Source organism: Camponotus vicinus, unplaced genomic scaffold (genome assembly GCF_025532165.1).
Source record: "Camponotus vicinus isolate PSW18456_S1 unplaced genomic scaffold, iyCamVici1.0 SCAF_1, whole genome shotgun sequence".
NCBI classification, from domain to species: Eukaryota; Metazoa; Arthropoda; class Insecta; order Hymenoptera; family Formicidae; genus Camponotus; species Camponotus vicinus.
In genome coordinates, this window is record NW_028141945.1 from 5,771,306 (window position 1) to 5,793,082 (window position 21,777).

The following is a 21,777-nucleotide window of genomic DNA, read 5'->3' on the forward strand; positions in this document are numbered from 1 at the left end:
TTGTGCTTCACTTTTTTGTGCTTCTCTAAAGAGAACATTTATGTGTAATTTAAACTTTATTTTGGATGCTTCTGAATCAATAATCAAAATAATGTCAGAATTTTTTAATTTCTAATAAAGCTAATAGGGCTAATTAATAAAGCTAAATATATATTATATTCTTTATGTAAAGGGTATTAAACGTTTTATTATATACTGCTTGAATTTACCTGGAGTCTGTCTTTGGCAATCTAAAATAACATATTTAAAAAGTTTCTAAAGTTGAAATTACATATACAAGCAATTAATGATATTTAATTATTTATTGTTTGATCACGCACGTCCTTGTTTAATTATTTTACCATTATTAAATGCATCACTTATTATGAAACAATGTAAATCATATTTTGCGTTGCGAATTTAATATGACATATGCAAAATATTGATTTTATATATTAGTAAGCTTTTTGGAATCAAGCTTAATAATAATATATCTTACACGTTGAAATAAGTGATCAAATCAATTTCGAGAATGTCTCATTTTTTATTTTTCAGCATATCAATATTTAGTAAAATATTTTTCCTTCTTAAGTACAATTGCATTAAATCTTTTTAGAACGAAAATGTGAATCAACGAAAAAATCAACGGTAAAAATATCTTTCGCAACATGTACGAATTGTCTGAGAATTGTCGGGGAACAAATCTAATTTACCGTTCGCAAAAGCGATTAACTTTCTTCATTGCTCCGAATGAAATCTCCGCTTTTCAGTTTAGAATAGGACTGCGCGCGCGTTTCGGACGCGAATCGTAAATTATCAAAGTGCGCGACGCGTTCCCCGCGGTTATATCAGCCGATTTGCCTAACACGTTAATTAGACATTAAGTGCTCGGTAACAGGGTACAAAGCCGGAAGAGTAACGGCAACGCCTTTAATGGATGTGGGTTATTTAATTTGCGCGGCTGCTGTTTGGCGGTGCGCCTCGGCGCGGTTTGTACGCGGAAAGGCGCACCTTCATCCTGTTTCCGTCTGGAGAGCGTAGTTTCAGTTTTCCCATCCTTCCTTCGTCCCCGGGAGTCCCTTCTCTCCCTTCGTCACCTATCCACTCTCGTGCTACGGAGAGAGAAACGACCCACGAAATGTCCTACCTTCGTCGTGCGCGCATCTCTCGATCCACCCCTCCGCTCGCTTCCTCCCCCTCGCCCTTCCCCCTCGCCTCCCTCTTTGTCCTGTATCCATCCCTTTTCGCTAGCTACCAACCACTCGCGCTTTTGCTATTGTCTGACTATTGTGCCGCTGTTACCGCGGTGTGTCGGTCCGCTTGTATAAGGGTGATTCATTTTCTGGGAAATATCAGTTCCTGCGCGCCGCATGAATTTCGACTCACGCGAGCGCGTAAAACCGCGCGTTCTGTACCGGCACCCCTTCATTCCCCTTCCCGTCTCTCGCTCTTTCTCTCCGACCCCTCTTCTCGTTCCCGTCCGTCGTCGTCGGGAGCGAATTAAGTGGACCTTCCTAGGCAAACATAAATGCATATTCACCTCCCGGAGACGCTATTTCACTTGGGAGCAGTGCTTTATTTTCGGGCGAACATATTCCCGCGGGAGTAGTTTCGTAAATTAAAATCACGTCGTAGGTACTTTATTATCTCTTGTAATTTTTTGCGGCTTTTTTGGACGAGATAGATCGATTGACGGGGCGCTGGTATTTTGATAGACGACAACGCAAACAAGGGGCGGGAGGAATCATAATCGATAGGTAAAACTCGCGAGCGAGATGGTCGCGATTTTCCTTCGCATTTAACGTGTAGATATAAATAACCGGTGGCGCTCATAAATGTACCCCACTAAATTGCGGAACTCCCTTCCCCCCAGTATTCGCATCTACTGCAGCTCGGCGATAAAACGCCAGCCCGCCTCCTCCATCTCCATTTTCTCAACCCGGCCCGTGTGTTTGTTTGCGTCTCGCTCGTGCACGCTGGTAGGATGCATTGTTACGAAATTAGGTCATCCGCTTATGAGATACCGCGACTCGTCCCGGTGTCGCGTGCTATGAAAATTGGTCGCTCCTCTCGTTCCCTCGTATCTCATCGTGAAAGAAGTCCTCGGGCAAGTTACGAGGAAATATCGAGACTGGTAATCCTATAGCGCCGGGGGTGCTGAAGAAAGTTTTGGTTAAAGATACCGGGGAGATATCGAAAAATGATGACGAATACTCTGTTGGAAATGTAATAATCATTTATAAAAGTATGACATTAAGGAAAACGTATTTCTCGTGTAACAATCGTCAAATAAAATTGCAAAAGTATTTCTTAGCTCGTGTGAAAAGTATTTTGCGATTAGAAATCTATTTTGCGTGTATCTTGAAGCAGAAATGAAGTTGGCGCTTATTATACTGAGCTCACATCTTTTGCGTATTAAAAAACACTCTATATAATTGCTTTTCGTAATATCGTAGATTGTTATTGTCCGATCGGTCGCAATTATTACAATATTACAATTATTGCAATATTGTAGATTGCAATCGATCGGATAATATTCATAAAATATTTATTGCGACTAGAATGCATTCTGGGCTTTGTTCCGCGAAATTCTATACGCGCTCAATATAATAATCTATTAATATTAGATATTATTTATTTGATGAATGATTTATGAAAATAAACTAGACTCGGTGTGTCTTAAGGAATCGATATTTTTTTAATCGATATTCAACTATATCCTTGCGTAATATTTAATTTGACGCGGCCGATCGTTAATATTCATCTGTACGTTATTTCTACGCAGAGTTAATTATAATAAATTGCGTATATTTGATTGTACGGAGAAGCGAAAATTATATTTTATGTAAATGAGATATATGTGCACGGTACGTTGAGCAATTGCACGAACGAAATAGATCCATGCGAAGAATGTCACTTATATGCAAGGGGTTGATTAACGAGCCAACTCTAATAGGTACTTGAGTTGTACTTAATTAGAAATCGCGTAATTTATTCGGCAAACGTGCGGAATATGAGTCGAGATCGTCTCTTCGCTACACGCGTCTCTTTATATAATCCACATAGAAAGAAATACACACACACATTTTATATTTTGCGCACTAATTCCTTTTGCTAGTCGCATTTGCAATTTCAACTTTATTTAAATCAATTCTTCTCAATGAAAAATCACGACATATGTATTACAAAAGGTGTAACAAATAATTTTCTTATAAAGATCTTCGTTATAATCAAGATTTAATGTCTCCAATTATTCTAATCAAATCTCTCCGTCAATTATCTTCAACGATACGAGATGATGAATGAAAATCTTTCCTGCATATATCGGTTCGAGGTAAACTCGAGACGTTCCGTCTGATAGATCTCGTCTTAAACGAAATAAATAGCATCATTTTTCACGATTCCCACGATCACGGTAAAAGCCCGTAGACTAAGATTAATTCGATGAAGCGTCGTGAGTACAGTGTTAGGATTTTAGCTATACCACGATGAATCCATTGTGTACACTTTACTTACGTTGAAGCGCCCTTCGCTGCGATTCAGTGAGTAATTCCTGTAAAAGCTGCTGTAGTGACTTTACTCGATAAAGTGGCCCCCAGCAGCGGCAGTCGGCGCTCTGTTTCCGTGTTTTAATAATATCAACTGTGAAATGTAAATCGTGCGTATATCGCGTACAAAGCGCACCGAATTTTATTTAATGGAACAAACTGTAGGATGCTGTGGTAGCTTATCTCGATGTTTCAATGATTTTCATCCAGTGAATTTCCATTAAACGTATCTTTTATCGCGTGTACAAATACATATACGACATGTACATGTAATATTTGAGTAATATACAGCAGAAAATATATCTCGTTTATGAAATAACCTAGAAAAAAATTGTCGATGAAAAATGTGATATAAAGAATTGATGCAATAGATCCTACGATATTGCGCGATTAAGAGAGAGAGTCGTCGTTTTAATACTATATCTTTACTACTGTGCACAGTGATAGAAGTATCGTTATGCACAGACAATGTTCGATTCAGAGAGTACAATATGATTTTTTATTGAACTTTACTATTATTTTATTCTCTCGCATGTACGCAGATTTATTTAAAAAACCACTGTTGCTTTTTTTATATCAATATGTTCCATTGTGCTAGTTTTTGTCATGTAACTTATGCATTAAAAATAAGAAAGTAATCATAAAACAAAAAACGCTAGTACCATTAACATAATTGCATACATATATATACATATGTATATAATTATTCCAATCTTATCTATAACTATCGTATAATTGGATATATTTTCAGCTATTTGTTGGTTTTTAACAATGTTTTCTATTTAAAATTCTAGTTTTATTATTTGTGTGCTAGAGAATCTCTGTATCTAATATTCCTCTACATTTAAGGAATCTCTTGGTATGTTAGATTATAATTCGCTAGCGAGGTAATACATTACGTTACGCAAAACGTAAAGATATAGAATGTATCTATTATATTGTGACAGAATGTTATTTTGTATATGATGTATTAATAAGTAATGAACAGTGCTAAGATATTGTGGAGACACACTGTTATAATATGCGATAGATATTCATTGTATAATAATGTCTCCAATAGATAAGGTACGAAATGCGGGCTGGCGCGTATAATTAATGCGCTGATAAGGTATTGCCGAGTTATCCCATATTGTGTGTATCTCGAACGGTGAAAATAAATTGATTCTCGTATGTAGCCATCTATTCTCTTGTCGAAGTCTTTCGAGATCGCTTTTCCTGGCCTGGAGACTACACCAAAGTCGATAATTTATTTCGCAACTTCGTCGCTCGTTTCCGATGCGTTTGTAAATTGAAATTTTTTTACAGTTTGTGGTACATGCCCGCATGTGCTTATATATTTACATACACGTATCTTCTAATTGTACGAAACATCGATGTTATTTTTGATTTGTAAATTTTATCAAAATACAATGATATATACTCCTGGACAAAATTAACGCATAATTTTTTTTCACTTTTTCTTTAAAAGCTGATATTTAAATTTTAATGAAAAATTTTAAAGAAAATGTGAAAAAAAATTATGCGTTAATTTTGTCCAGGAGTATATATCATATTTATATTTTGTCATTATAGTTTCTAGAAATCTTTTGTTTCAATGCAAAAGATTACAATGATTAAATGTCTTACTAAAAATTTTTTTACAAAGAAGTGGGTGATTTCAGATATTTCAAAGAATGTTTTCAAATTTCGATAAGTCTCTAAAACATTCTATCCTTCTATTCATTTATAATTTTCTCCTCTACAAAATTTTAATAATACATGTATCATAATGAACTGTTTTTTTATATGTGTTGCATTTTGTTTTGAAGCTTTTAAACGATAGATTTAATGTCGAAGGAAAATGTCATATCGGATATTCATACGTATGACGCGATTCGGTTATGTTAATAAAATGGATGTTACAATGTTACCACACATTGCGAATATAATATCAGTTATCGACGCATGAAACGTGTCATGACAACATATTACATTATTATTACGAGATACGAACTCGATATCGATATTAAACAGCTGTGACTACGTTACATATTCATTGTAAAATAAATGTAAATGATATGCATGTGTAATGCCGAGTGTAGTGTAATATTAATCATCAATAATAATAGCAGGTATAATGACCAACTTGTATAATTTCGCGCAAGAATCGCATTATATATCATGTCATTATTAAATTCTCGCGTTTCCCAAAGTAGCGAAAAGCATCGTTCAACGCACAATGTCTATTTCGCAATCTTACAGATCATAAAGTTTATAACTCTGTAATCGTACGATATCGCGTATTAAAATATACGACCATACTGCTGAAAAGGGCATTGCAGCGAGGAATAAATTTCGATTCAACTTAACTTGGAACAGATACAGGAGAGTCGTAGGTCAGCGAGGTGTGCGAACGATCGGAGAGAGAGAGAGAGAGAAAAAAAGAGAAAGAGAAAACACCGCGATGTTCCAATGAAAACGTTCTCGCTGGCACGAGAAATAATATTTGTTCGTTGTTTCATGTCCCGATGTAGATACGTGACGCGAAGGCGATACATATACGTCTTTTTCAAAAGAAGTACGATCGTTTCGCGTAGCTGCAGCCAGCGAGAAATCTGAATTTCAGAGAGAATGTTAAGGCGGGGAGACTCGTTTGTATAACATTTTACTCGATAAAGTTTCAAATTATGTTACAGCAAAATAAATAAAGAAAGCAACCGATACAATTGACATGATATGTGTCATGGAACGTTTAAAACGATGTGCTGTTTCATATTAATGTGCTATTTCGAGAGTGAAACTATGTGAAATATGATTATAAATGAAAAGTTTAAGTGATCAAAAACAGTTATATTTTATAATGAAAGCGTGTTGCGCTGAACATATATAATATTAAAACGTTGTTCATCTTTTTTTTTGATAGCGATAAATTGATGAGCGCATCTATGTACATATATATACGTAAAAATTTATTCGATATTTTAAGGTATTCTAAAACTGTCGCTCAAAGAGTCAATTATATACATATACGGTTTGATACGTAAAATATACAAACGGACGGTAAAAATACGCGAATTTTTCACTCTACCAAACACAAGTTCAAAATTCTATCTTGTTTCAACGCGATTTATTGGACGCGCTATACAAGCACGTTCCGCGCGCACGTCGGTTTTAATGAATGTTGCATTGTAAAAAAAAAGAGACATTAAATATTTCACCCATGTTCTGGGTGTGTTGTACACATTTTCATGTCAATTCGAATCTCAGGAAAAATGCCGGTTATCACGGGGAATTCGATAACCGGCGCCTCCAACATTTCAGATTCCGGCGATCCGCTCGTTTATAAATGATTAAATATTCGACAATTAGCCGTATGTGAGAGCGGAATATTTTTTTCCCGTTGTATCCGATCGCTCGGCGATCCTTTCTCTGTAATCAACGGCCGTGCGCGGCCGTTTTCTCGTTTTCCATCCCTTCTCACCCAGGACCTCTCTCCTGCCTCGATCCTGGAAATACCGCTTTTAATCGGTCTCTCGTATATCGCTGCACTTTAACGCTACATCTGCTAATTGCGTCGGTAATAGCGTTTCTCCGGATTCGGCGCAAATTTGTTCGATCGTCCGTGCGATTTTGGAAAATCGTCGCGTGAATACTTGATAAGCCATACTCCGGTTGCATTATCGCGAGGCGCGCGCACCCACGCACACATAAACACACATACACGAACGTGTGCGCACGCTGGTCTGTACGATATAATCGTTGATCCGCTTGTAGTTCGTGATCCAGGAATATTTTCGGCAGCCTTCACGGAGAATTATCGTCGAGAGAGATTAGTCTTTTCCCCAGGGTACGACGTAAAAATGAATGGAGCGCGATTATTTTGCACAGTTTAATGTACTGTCCAACCATGAGGGGAAGAGAGAAAGAGGATCCGATCAACGTTTATGTATGGCCGTTGTGGAAGTCTGAAAATTATGCAGCTTGCCGTGCGTGAACTCCGTATACACCTAATATTCAAATCGATTATCGAATATACAATACAATATTACGATACGGGCTCGTTATTTCGCAATTTGCTCATCCTGGTAATTAATTATCTGCACGATGTTGTAACCATTATCATTAGCGATATCATTGCATCACCCTGCTAATACAATATCGTACTACTTCTCTCCTCGTTTATATCGTACTGTTATTGCACAATCACAATTCCAAATTTTTTTAATCCTCTTTACTTTGTTTTCCTTCTGCAGGAGCGAGTAGACAGAATTATGAAATCAAATTCATATTTTCACTCATTTTTTACAATTTTTTACGTGTGAATGCTGGAGGGAGATGCGATTTACCTTAAGCTTGAAAGCCACTCCGAGCAATAACTTTTTTCATTTCTCCAAAATTATTTTCAAGTATCATAGTTTGACGACGTTATCCGTTCTATCTTCTTGTATTACTTCATATGTGCACAGATAGCTTAGCTTAAGCTTGCATTTTTGAACGTGTCTTAGAAATATTGCTTATAATTTTTTTGTAAAAGCACGTTATCTTCTATGTCAAAATAAAATGACAATATAAAACGTACTCTTTCATTGCATCTGTGTTTTTAAATTTCTTATTTCTTCTACGCGACAAAGAGAAATATACATTTATCGTTGGTCCAAAATAATTTAAGAGAAATAAAAAAAAGCTTCTGTTAGAAATGACTTTCAGATACAAATCGTGCCTTTTTAGCATTTGCAAAAAAGAAAGATTGTACAAAAAATAATTAGAAAAATTTTCTAACAAATTTACCTATTTTATTTAATATATTTCATTAAAAAATGATCCTAATATTCTTCAAATTATTTGTTCAAATTTTCAATCTCCATTTTCTTCTCTCTCTTTTCAAAGAAATTTCATTCTGATGCATTGTTAAAAAAAGAGGAAAACAAGTTATTTACAGTTTATTAGGCTGATGCGTAGAAGATACGCATCTCGTCGATAATTTTTGGCTTAATGATATACATTTATCGTTGCTCCAAAATAATTTGAGAGAAATAAAAAAAAGCTTCTGTTAGAAATGACTTTCAGATACAAATCGTGCCTTTTTAGCATTTGCAAAAAAGAAAGACTGTACAAAAAATAATTAGAAAAATTTTCTAACAAATTTACCTATTTTATTTAATATATTTCATTAAAAAATGATCCTAATATTCTTCAAATTATTTGTTCAAATTTTCAATCTCCATTTTCTTCTCTCTCTTTTCAGAGAAATTTCATTCTGATGCATTGTTAAAAAAAGAGGAAAACAAGTTATTCAGTTTATTAAGGTGACGCGTGGTAGAAGATACGGGACTCGCATCTCGTCGATAATTTCTGGCTGTAATAATCTCGGCGCGGACACTTCCGAGGTGTCCCCGGACGTTAGGCTGGAATCGGGCGCTTCGAAATGCATGGAAATAGGAAATCTCACGATCCGCCCGCAATAAGGTCTGCACGTGATCGCTACGGCAGCCTCTGTAGAATTGGCTGCCGACCAAGCCGGGGTGATGCTCTTATCGTATTTCGCTCTGGCGTTTTTCTCCCGCCTTATTTACGTTTTTCCTCCCCCTTTTTTTTTTCTTCGCCACCCCATCCCCGTATACATCCCCGTCGTCGCGACATCGACGGCGGCGACGATGGCCCGTTGTGCAGACGACGCTGAATTATTTACAAACTTTAAAGCGCGGAGAGAGATGAGATCAAACCGACTACGCGGATGCTTCTGCTCCATTTTCAGTAAATGTTCATAGTTCATAGTTTCGTAGTTCGCGACATCCCTCGGGCACAAGTTACATCTGCCGCATTATAATACATGTCATGAAAGACAGATGTATAGATTTTATCTCAAGACGATTTTCTTGATTGCACCACAATTGCATAATACTTGTAGCAAATTAGAATCGCAGATAAGTGTCATTTGTGAAAAATTTTACCGCGACTATTAGACAGATATATTTCGCTTGAAAATGAATATCCAGAAGAATTATGAAAATTAAGAAAAGTGTCAAACTATTATCGTTGTTATCGCGGTTAAAGCAATCTGCGGTGTCCGTAATTTTCCGTCTATCGCCGCTTTAGATGCTTGCATTATGAAGCACTCGCACCGCCTCTCTCGTAACTCACTCAGGCGTGTCATTAATACCTGGGCATTCGCCGTACATTATCACGCGGTATTGTACGGTAGATCGATCCCATTTTAGATCCCGGTTCGGCCAGAGCGAAATCCGACCTCCTTCTGTACCACGAGATTTTTGTCGGTGAACGCTAAGCCCCTCGGAAGATGAGCTCCCGCCCATTCAACGCCTTCGTCTTTTCTTTCGATTCTTTCGCGAACAATAGATGCGAAAGAAGCTGCCGAATTTCCCCGGAGGGAATCTGTCAGATCTTGGGTATGTTATTCGCGTGATTTTATGTAGAAAGGTCGTAAGCGCAGGGATGTGGATCCGATTCGATGCGGCTGCGAAATTATGCTGAATATTAATAAGAACTTGGACGCGTGTTAGGAAATCGAACGGAGATTGAATGAACCTACATATTGACGCACATATTGACCTACATATTGACGCATTTCGTAATATTACTATTCGACATTGCGTTATTACAACATTAATATACGTTATTATGACATAGAGAGAATTGAGTTAAATCTAATTTTCGAATGTGAAAAAGGATCAAACGTTGCAAAATTTTTTAACCAAATAATAAAAAGTGTAATTTAATGCATTAAATAAAACCAAGAAGGAATCTCTGCCACATCTTTTTCTTGAAATATTCTATATTCTTAAGCGTTGCGTGTTTTTCGCGGAAGAACTTTTCGCAACGACTCGCGTCTTTGTCGCACAAGAGGAAATCAACGCCGAATGCTTTACCAGTTTTCCCCTCACGGACTGCTAAATCTTATTTTCGTAAAAGTCAAAGAGATGCAGGCAGCAGCCGCACTGAAGCAACGCTTCAGACGGCATCAGAAGCTCTTTGATCTTTAAAATCTTTGACTGCTCTCAGTTTTCGATAGCGCGGTGTACAATGATTCGGTTTAAATCGGCAAGATAGGAAGAAAGATGCGAGAGAAATTACGTATTATAATTATATTCGTTATTATTCTCGTGCGCGATTAAAAAAATTTCAAAAGTCACTCGCAGGCGGGAGACACATTTTCCTCTTTGCCCGGTAATTTGTCGAGAAGCGCGGATTTTTCGGAAGTCGGACGAGTTATAGGAAAAAGTGCTGGAAACGAGTGGGAGATTTTTCAACGCGGTAATGCGAGATTGATGTCACGCCTTGGTTTTCGGTATGAACTTTCTGCAACTAAACTTTGCGAATTCGACCGGAATCGAGTTAACAGAAATGCGGATGTCGCGTCACGTGTCGCAAAGTCGACGTGATGAAAGAAAGAGCGGGATTCTCGTCGCGTTTTATCCCGACTTTTAATAACGAGCACGTAATACGAGGCACATCGTTTTACGCCGAGACAAATGCGACGATGAAGGAAAATGTCATTTGAAAGGAATATTGCTCGTGATATGTCGTCGTGCCGCGCAAATTCGCCACTCTGGTTAGAACGAATCGGTATCTGGGTCGCCGCAAGATCTCGCGCGCGATTCTCAGCTTCTCGACGATGCGTTTGGAATTAAGCGCCTTGCACCCGTTGTTTTAGGATTTCTACCTTATGCGACGTATTACCGATGTTTCAGGATCCCCCCCTCTCTCTCTTTCTCTCTCTCTTTCGTATATACGCGCGAACGCGTTTCCTTTAACAACCATCCTCTCTTGGGAGCTTTACCGTATACACCGCAAAACCGCTTACCGCGAATTGCAGTCTCGGCGTTACTCAACAAAAGCTTCTTCGCGCAGCATACGCAGAGAAATCGGGCGATATGCATACTTCATGCAACAATGAGAGTGTATTGATTCATTCGTGCCTTGATGTTTGCGAGCGCAAAAATAAGCGAAACGGATGATTAAATATTGCGGAATTGATAGACAAGGGTAAAACGCTTTTCTCGCCATGTAAAAGGAGAAAAGAGCGTTTATAATAACGGCATGCGCCGAATTATTTAAACGCAGTCGGATCGAGACCTGGGGGTATGAGTCGCGTAAAACGGCGTAGCTTTAAAAGACCCGACAATGGCAAGACTTAATTTTTTATCATATTTCATATTGATGTTAGAGTTTTGAAATTAAACAAAAGGAGATTTAAATCAAATTTTCCCAACTCCATTTAGAATACCAATACGATAGTCGCAAGTTTTAATTACTCATTTAATATTTATTAATTTATGCATCAGTTTGTGGAGCTGAGTTTATGGGAAAAATAATTTTTAGGTTTCGTTGAAATACGTGGCATTATTTCCTACGTGCTTGATTCAGTTCTGCTAAAGCAAATAAAGTTTTTCTGGGCATACAGACCCAGTAATCAAATAAAGTCGACGAGCCCGATTTTCAGAGGCAACAGAAAAACGGTCGCGTCAACATCTCGACTGTTCCAGTTTGCACTATTTGCTTGTGCTCGACTTTGTATACGCTTTGCGCGCAATAGAAAATATAAGAATCCTTCTCGCGACACAGATCCCGTCTTAACTTTGTTACAAATTTCTTGTAGATTTTTTTGTATTATTTTTCTTCTCATGTGATTTTTATCAACTTTCAGCGAAACTTTTTTATGCGAATTTATACGCATCACTGATTTATGGTGAGAAACTTTCGAGCTTATAACATTCTACTGCTACTATATAAACGTTTAGTATGACTTATTTCCATAATATCATAAACACAGCAAAATCGGTGCAGTGAGAAGGTTGCGTATAAAACTATTTCCAGCGGCGTCGTTTGTCTGTATTGCATTTGCCGACAATCCCAATTGCATACAAAATGACTGCTTTTACTCCAACGCTAACAAGTAATAAATCAAAATATAAATGTTATTTATAAATATTATTTACGTATGGTTTTATCACACATACATGATCATATCACCAATATACAATAAAACAAAAAATCATATTAATGCATTGTATACACACATGTTATATATACTCTCTAAATTTCTTAGAGTGAAATCTAACTCCAAACGAGTGAATATTCACTCCAAGTGATAGTGAAAATACTGCCACTCGTAATTAGTGAACATTCACTTTTCACAAAAGTGAACTGTTTAACTCTGAACGTAAAGTGAATGTGTCACTCGGTTTGAAGTGAATAATTCACTCAATCAGAGTGGAGTCATCACTTTCGTCAAGTTATTTTTCACTCAATTACAAGTGAACAGATTCACTCTTAGGAAGTGAGATTCTAAGCCGTCTTTTACTAATAATAAGATAACACGTTACGTATATGACGTGAAGCTTCGATTAGTTGAAATGAGAAGCAATCATTGCTTTTTACTTGAATTAATCGAAGCTGAACATCGCACACAGCATGTTATCTCATTGTCGGTGTAAAAGCCGATTAACCTCCTTTTTTCTTGTCACAGCTATATAAATATATTTAACGTTACACACACAAAAATATGTTTACATTTCGAAATATGTTAAAATAAAAAGATATATCCCTAAGAAGTTACTTTAATATGTCTTGTATACCAAGTACACGTGCGACGAGTTGGTAACGTCGCGAGACAACGATACGACAGTGTTGCTAATGGCGGACTCATGCGCGTTTCACATGCGCTTTACTCACTCTTCATGAGTGAAAATTTTCACTCTATATAGAGTGAAAATGCTACATAGAATGAAAATATTCACTCTACAAAATAGAGTATACATATTTACTCTATTTTGCAGAGTGAATTTTTTACTCTACAACAAAAAGTGAGAAGAATTCACTCCTATGAGTGAAAAATCACTCTAACTAGAGTGACTTGACCAGTCACTCAATTTTTCGAGTGCATTTTCACTCTAAGAAATTTAGAGAGTACGATCACATAACAGACATAAAATCAAAAAATGATAATACTTACTTGATTTTATTGTATAAGATGGCACATATAACCATATCGCGCATACAAAGTAAAAAATTATATCAACTACAAATTTTATCATACACACGCACGATCTTTTGAAGTTTCTCTTTCATCCTTTACGAACATCCCGTCTGACCAATCTGACAGATCACTCCGTTTTACGATTGACTGCCGTTCGATGTTTGACATTTCTATTACCTATCTTTCGTGACCTTGTCCCACTCAATATTTTTCCTTTTATAAAACATTAAGTCGAGTACAAAAACAAAAACAAAATATTTTTGTTTTCTTCGTTTCTTGCGTAATGCGTTATTTTCTGAATATTTCAATGAAATTGATGAATAATTTATTTCTCAAATTATGAATGTATCAATAGGTTTTTGATTATAAATAATGCATGTAATAGAAATTTATTCTTAATTTTATGTATAAATTTTAATGTAACAAACATACTGTTGTACGTATAATTTTATTATATATCGTGCACATGGTTATAAAACCGGAAAACTATTAATGCTTGTATCGCGTTGCATATATGCATGTTATACGCACAATCATATCACAGATATAAAATAAAAATTTAGTAATATTCAGCTGATTTTATTGTAGATGGCATATATAACAATATCGCGTATATAAAGTAAAAAAATTATATCAACACTTTACATATACAGATTTTATCATACATACGCGCAAAGTTTCTTTTTCATCGCTGAATTTAACATTCCGTCTGATCGATCTGACAGGTTGCTCCGTTCATTCGTTTACGATGACTGCCATTTCGATGTTTGATATACCCACTACCTATCTTTCATGGCCTCGCCCTTCAATGTTTTTCTTTTTTCAAAACATTGAGCCAAGCATTGAATCGAGTACGAAAACAAGCCAAACAACCAAAAATACTTTTGTTATTTTATGTTTTCTGAATTTAGTGCGTAATGTTATTTTCTAAATATTTTAATAAAGTTGATGAATAATTTATTTTTTAAATTATGAAAGTATCAACACAAGTTTTCGATCATAACGCATATAACAGAAATTTATTCTTAACTTTATGTAAACTTTACTTTAACAAACTTTTAATTAAAGCTTTCAATTATCAAGATGGTTAATATTCAAATGTAAAAGACTGCAATAAGACAAGTTTTACTTCTGTAATAAATCAAAATTTTGGTAAAGAGAAGTTGATTTTAATTTTATTTACATTAGTTGAAGGAATAAAATAATAATAGAATATTCAGAATATTTTACGAGAAATATTGTATGATAAAAAATTACATTATGCTAGATGTTGGAGGAAATAAAAACTAATGTGTTAAGGAAAAATACCTAAACTTAGTTTTCTAATTTTGCATTGAAGAAATCAATAACATTTAAAGTTATAAATCCGTATAACAAGTTGTACACGACAAGTATCGTACGCTTTTATTTTCCATCATTATTCCGAGTCATTTGTTTTCACATCTATTGCGAATAATGTTTCTTTTCCTCGTCGATAAATGCAATGACTAAGTGCATTACTTAGTCGATAGGAAATAATATTATCTGCATATAGTTGAACAATGCATACACTCGTTCTTCTTCGCGCGGGATGCGCTCTGGAAAAATTTCAGATTCTTGCAGATATGTGAGTGTACGTAAATGTAAGTGTGCGTATAAAATGGCGAGTGCAACGATCGATGCAATTATATGCTCGAGTTGTTCGTAGTAGAGACGTATCAGAAAAAATTACGGATAAAACAAGTTTCAAAAATCATGTTTAATTACAGTAGTTGGATTATTCTCTTTATTGTTTATATTTAATAATAATTAAATTTGTTGTAAATAATATTTGCTATATTTCTATTGAATAATACAACATGAATATCTTTTACATGGCGAGCATCAGGACGTAATTATTTCAGAAAGCATACTCAGCGCACTGGTCTAACAAAAGTTATACACTGAATATGTTCTTAAAAATGCAGAACAACTTTTCCATTTTACCCTAGTAAACAAGATGAAAACCCAAATTAATTATTTTAATTACGGTATAATACAACCGCGTGACGAATAAATAAATATGATAAGCAATATATAATATATAACGTATTTTTCATCAGGCATTGAGCTATTGAATATTCAACGTAGAATGAAAAATGCAATAAAAGCACGAAATTTTAGTTAAATGTGCCACGAGCATAATAATGTCATAAATTAAATTATACATTATATTAAATTATATTATACATTAAATTTGGAATGTAATAAGCTCACTTTTAGCAATTTCGATTTTATTGCTATAAGCTGCAATTCTTGACGTTGTATGTGTAACGTTGCATTACTATTATATTCGTAAATTATTTGTTTCGGAGAAATTCTATCAATTGTTCAATAAAAGGTCCGAATAATGGCCAGATATCAAACAAAATTGCAAAGCTTGAAAGACAATCGATATCATATTATTTCTTCTGGCTTAAAAGAAAATGCAATATGTACCAATATAGCCCATCAATATTTTTATCGAAAGATAAGAATTCCTCATTGATCACATAAATTTTCTCATATTTTCTGATATATTAATAAATAAAATTATAAGTAAAACTTTCATATTATTATAAGTAAAGTTTTCATAAATTTAACTGAAAAAAGTATAAAAGTAGAATATTTGCAACTTTTAATTTCCTCGGAATCTCTACTTATAATTTGCCATTTTGTAATAAATATTTTATATTTAAAAAACAAGTTATTTCGATCAAACAAGAAAAAATAAGCGCGATGTCTCTGAAAGCGATTTTGTATATATTTGTCCGCAAAATAGTTTAGATACTTTTCATTAAGCGGAAAATGTCAAATAGAGAAATTAGTAGCGACCAGAAAGTTTTTTTAATTCATGTTTTTCTTTTTACGTCGGTTGACGATTTGTAGACAAATGGCACGAGAACATGCAATAACTCACGGTTTTTAATGTTCAAGCATTCCGTATCATCCTGTTTAAGTTTAATATCCTTTTTTTAGATACGTAAGCTCGATAAATAACACTCGAAAACATGTATACACGGATACGAAGAAGAGTTGTTGAATTGCAAAAAGGTATCCTTGTAAATTGCATTCAGTCTAGAGGATCAGGCACGGTGATGTCTACAACAGCATTCGTCTTTTTAGCTAATCGAGTTATTTGACTTCGAAAATTACACGGCTGGTTGACTATTCATCGATCGAATATAATGTCAATACTCGCACCAACCTCCCCCGTGAGCCTCTTTTGTAATCGGCTAGGCTGATTACGAATTTCCGCGTCGAGTTAATTAATTAGCCCGCATTAATTACAACCATACAAGAATAATGGCTTTTTTCCTCGCGACATAATAGCGCAAGATCGTTCGTTCCCCGTCCCGTCGACGGTGCTACGCGTGTTCTTAACGGTGAGTTTCAATTTCCTGGCCACGGGTCACCGCCCTTGCAATTCCGGAAGAACGAAACCGGGACGCGCTCAGCCTCCCGGAGCGCGCGCGAGCCCAGGAACAAATGAAATATGCAGAACGCTTCTACTTCGCGATCCGCAGCTCAGGACGGTGATGGGCGCGCGGGGCGCGGGAAACGGCGAGGAGGGGTTAATTGCAAGGAAATACGATAAAGCAGACGGGAAGCGTTTCGTCGAGACGCTGGAAAATTTATACGAGGCGTAGGGATGGCTTTAAAGAGACACCGTGCGCTCGTGCCCGGTGGGACGAACGCCGAAATAAATGAGGACACGCCGCATACTTTACAAATTCCGAATTGCGACCCTCGGGAGGAAACCACCGGGCTCCCCCCTGGTGACCTCCGTTATTCTTGGAAATGCCTTGGCATTTCATCTCGCCATGCGTTCCGATATTCTTGGAATCGGACTCGTCGCCGAGGCACAAAATATATATGAAAATTTTCTGACACCATTTTGTGGATATTGGCATTAATGATGATTTTTCGAGAGCGCCGAGTCTAGCACTTTATTCTCTAAATGATAAATTGAAATTCTTTTTTTACAAAACTTTATTTTCTAGCTCGCAAAATCTATTGAGATATAATTATTTTAAAATATAAGTGATTAAGAAAAAGAAATATTGAGACTACTTTTAATTTAATTTTTCCAATTTTAATCTCATCTCATTCAGCGCAAATAAATCTTTTTCCCTTGAAAAAAAAAATGTTTTTGTATTATCTTGCAATATTCTTATATCGCTGATTCATCAGATTATCCTTTGAAGATGCACCACCGATTGAAAAAAGTCGATATAAAAAGAAATAAAAAATTCCACAAAGCTTACCGTTAATAAGTTATCCTCATCTTGTTCGTTCTTTGTGATAGCAACCCTGCAGCGATAGAGATTGCCTCGTATATTCCGTGTCTACCGTAAAGCTGTCAATTTATATCCATCGGTGAGTCCGTGCGCGATTGTGAATTTGATGGAGCTCGTCAAATTCCGATATCGTCGATTGAAATTAATATATTCCGCGATTCTATTTTCAATATAAGCCGCACTTCCATTGCAAGCCGTATAACTTATAATGCAACGTAATCCAATGTGCGTTTGATATGCACCGCTGTAAAATCGGCGACAATAGGAATAAAGGGGCTGCGATACGACGGCAAGAAATACACATATACATCGTATTTCTCTCCCTCGTAAGGCACGTAAGAAAAATTCTAGTCGGTTATGGTTCAATCATGTCGCTTCGACGATATCAGGCCGGATTAATATATTCCGTCGGTTCCCGTACGCATGGCAGGTATGCTGGGAATGAAAAACACTTGATTACAAAAGAATTTACATTTTTATTATAGTGACGTACGTATATGTTACAGTACACAGTGTGTAACGACAACGCATACATAGACCTCGCTCCTTCTTTTCCCTCGGCTGAGAATCGGAGTCCCCTTTTCTCAGAGCCATCGTATCCGGTAATGCGATAATGAACGATCATATCGGACACGTCAAGCTGCGTTTCCGCAGCTCGTTGTTTCGTAACGATTTTTACCTAACGAGCTCGCTGGATATCGCATTGCCTCGATAATCACGTCGTTACTGTCAAAGCATGTCACGTTGAATTCGCGGACTCTCTCGAGTCGAGTTAAAAATTCCTCTGCAGTAAACGCGATATTTCGTCGCGTTATTGCGGCAACGCGACTTTAATAATCGCACGGCCATTGGCGATATCGAGCGAATATCAATCTGTGGCGGTCTACATCGAATTTCAAAAAAAAAAATACTCCATCCGCATAGTCATTCCATCGTTAATGCGAAATGCGTTACATCGTCCATTGCGTATCGATACAGCGATAAAAGTTCTGATGGATCTATCTCGTTGGGGCTCCTTGGAAAATTGGGGAGAAAATCGTCGCGCCGATGCTAATTCAACTACTATTGTTTCGCTATTATCGAAGAGATCATCAGAATTTTCACGATAATAAATCTGTGACGTCTCTTTAACCACAGAATACATAGTTTCCCGATACGTATGTATCTATATACAATCGTCACGTTATATTTATAGATTCTAAATCCCCTGTCAACGGAATCTTGAAATTGCCGATAATTCTTCAGTGATGGCTAGCATTCAGAGATAAATATTCGACCCAGAAAGCAAAGGTAAAAGTTCGTACAATCGGTACAATTTCGTATAATTTTACATCTGACCTATCTTCGTATTTAATCTTCTGCAGACATTAACAAAATATGTATCTTTGCACTTTTAACTGAATGTGTTATCCTCGCATTGAAAATATACCAAGAATTCATTCATATATCACGAATATATATATAACTAGTAATAAAAAAATCGTTACTTTAATGATCCGCTATAATTAAAATTCATATCCTGCGTTAAAATGCTAATCGCAAGAGTTGGAAATATCTCTTCTTAAAAATTTACATCTTTTACCTTCTCATCGCTGGAGAATCCGGAAGTCGCGCCATCGATCGCACACGCAGGGGGTGAATAATTTTTCCCATCTTCCTGATCCGCGCCAGCCCAATCGGAAATTGATGGTACCGTCATCGTGGGCGTTTATCGCGAAATGACATGCCATTTCGCGAGATCGACGCGTGGTGACGTTCTAAACGCGCGCGGTTTGCCGAGCCATTAAGAAAGCACAATAGCCACTTCGCACCCTTGCCCGTACCTACGTCCAATCTCCATCCGGTGACTGGACGATATGTAATAACGCAGTGTTTTAGTCGTAAATCGCTCGGCAAATGCGCGTCGCGTTATGTATTACACGGAACCGAAAGTCTACCTATCGTTTTACATCGTCGCTTACAGTCGTTCGGGAGCACGCGAAATCGTGCGCTTCATATACACACTCTTGAAAATTTCATATTTCTTGAAAAAGACAGAGCATTCATTCTACAAAGATCGAGCGAAGGGTTTCCTCCTTCGATGTACTGTCGTTGATCGCCCATGAACTGGACCGATTTTTCGTAAGATAAAATGATATTCGTCTTTTCATATGTTCCAGATAGTCTCTTGTATTTATTCGATGTCGATATACCTTACGTATATTTCACATCTCTAGCTTTTGCTGCATCGGAGGATCGCGCGTATATTGATTTTGATATTCTCCACACATATTATTTTGAAAATACCAATTTAACAAATAGAATTTCCCGAAGTAGAATTCGATAGTGCTTGGCTGAGCTTATTGTAATTCAATTCCCGAAATAGGATACGTGGAGAGTACTTTAATACATCTTGTCTTGTTCAAAATTTATAAGATTTTTTTTCAAGTATATATACGAGAGAGATAGAAAATTGTGTACGTACGATTGACGTCATTTGTACAGTAATGAAATCAATTTTCTATTTGACGTACAGCACTCGCATCATCCGTTCGATTACGCGCGCTCGTCCAATATGACGTCTCGACATTCTGAAATGATTAAAGCTACTTGGAACAAAATTCGGACTCGTAGAAAATTGCTTTATAAAATGCTCCGTTTACTTAATAAAGATCCCATTCGCGCGCGCATTCTCACGCACACACACACTCACTGCCGCGAATTCGCTTCAACTCTCTTCGTTGCCGTTAACTTGATTTGCAGATAATAATGTTTCTCGGGAATGTAAAACGGCCGAACGCGCTTCTCTCAAGCATTCTAGTGCTCTAGCACCCTCGGTGCGTATCACTTGAGCGCACAACACCGCTAATCGCGAACCTCAGTTTCCTCAATTCGTAAAACAGTTCGGCGTCGTGTCGAAAATTCGACAGACAGTTTGAGATCATTTGGCGCGTAAACTCGAAACTTCCGCGAGTCGGGGAGCCCTTCGAACTGGCAAACACGCTCGAATCCATCGATTCTGCTCACACGTTCGAAACCTCCACGAGTCGGGAGTTCCGTGACTTTTCTCATACGTTCAACGTAGTATTGCTGATGAAGTTCGGATGCTGGCCATCCTGGCTGGTCTGCCTGGCAGCGGCGTGGCCGGCTTCGCCGCTCTGTATGCTGAAGTGCCGATACGATATGTATTCGGGCGGTATCGGCTGTTGCTCTCTCTTGACCGCCTCCCGCTGCTTCTTAACCTTGAGGTAGCCCAGCACGGACACCAGGAGGAGGAAGACGACGAAGCCCATGCAGCAGCCGACTATTAAGCCGAGACGCCTCGTCAGGAAACTGCTGACGCTACCGACGTCGCCCATAGCCGAGCCATCGCTGCTAATTATCGCGTCCGGCGCGTCCAACGTCTTCACCTCAGTACAACGGCTGGTCGTAGAGTCCTTCATCTGCGGGCTCGGCGTCGACGCGAGTATCTCAATCTGCGTGAAATTGAGCTGCTCGAGCGGTCCGTCCTCCGTCCGTGACGTTATCCAATTACCGAGACCGAACACGCAGATCAAGTAACGAGTGTTTGACGACAGCTTTGACAGTTTCACCGAGCGCAAGTTGGGCTCGAGTATTTTGGCACGTACCTGAAATTTAGGGCGGTAAAGATGATGCCCGTGTCTTCGAGATCTTTGAATAAATGTAAGGAAAAAATGCCCGACGTGTCAAGATCGACAATTTTATATTGATAAATATTAATAATGATATGCATAAATTATATATTCTACCTGGAATTTAGGACAGTAAAGATGATGTCCGTGTCTTCGAGATCTTTGAATAAATGTAGAGAAAAAACGTTCAAGATCGAGAGCTTTATATTAATAATGATACGCATAAATTATATATTCTAGTCTTTAGCTTTACATTTTTCTGTATTCTCATTTAGCATATTAATCTTTTTCAACTATTTTTACGAAGAGTATTTTTATCGCCTCGCTGAAAAACGCGATGCGAA

At 37.2% G+C, this 21,777-nt stretch overlaps 1 protein-coding gene across 3 annotated transcripts in view; it reads right to left on the minus strand.

Moving 5' to 3' along the window:
- Positions 1–19,369: 19,369 nt before the first annotated feature.
- LOC145969999 (uncharacterized) overlaps positions 19,370–21,777 on the minus strand; it is a 164,298-nt gene continuing 161,890 nt past the window's right edge. For all 3 annotated transcript variants that reach the window (XM_083096355.1, XM_083096348.1, XM_083096364.1), the window contains one exon: positions 19,370–21,409. In XM_083096355.1, the coding sequence (XP_082952481.1) occupies positions 20,849–21,409 (561 nt within the window). In that variant the 3' untranslated portion in view covers positions 19,370–20,848. The remainder of the gene's footprint in view (positions 21,410–21,777) is intronic.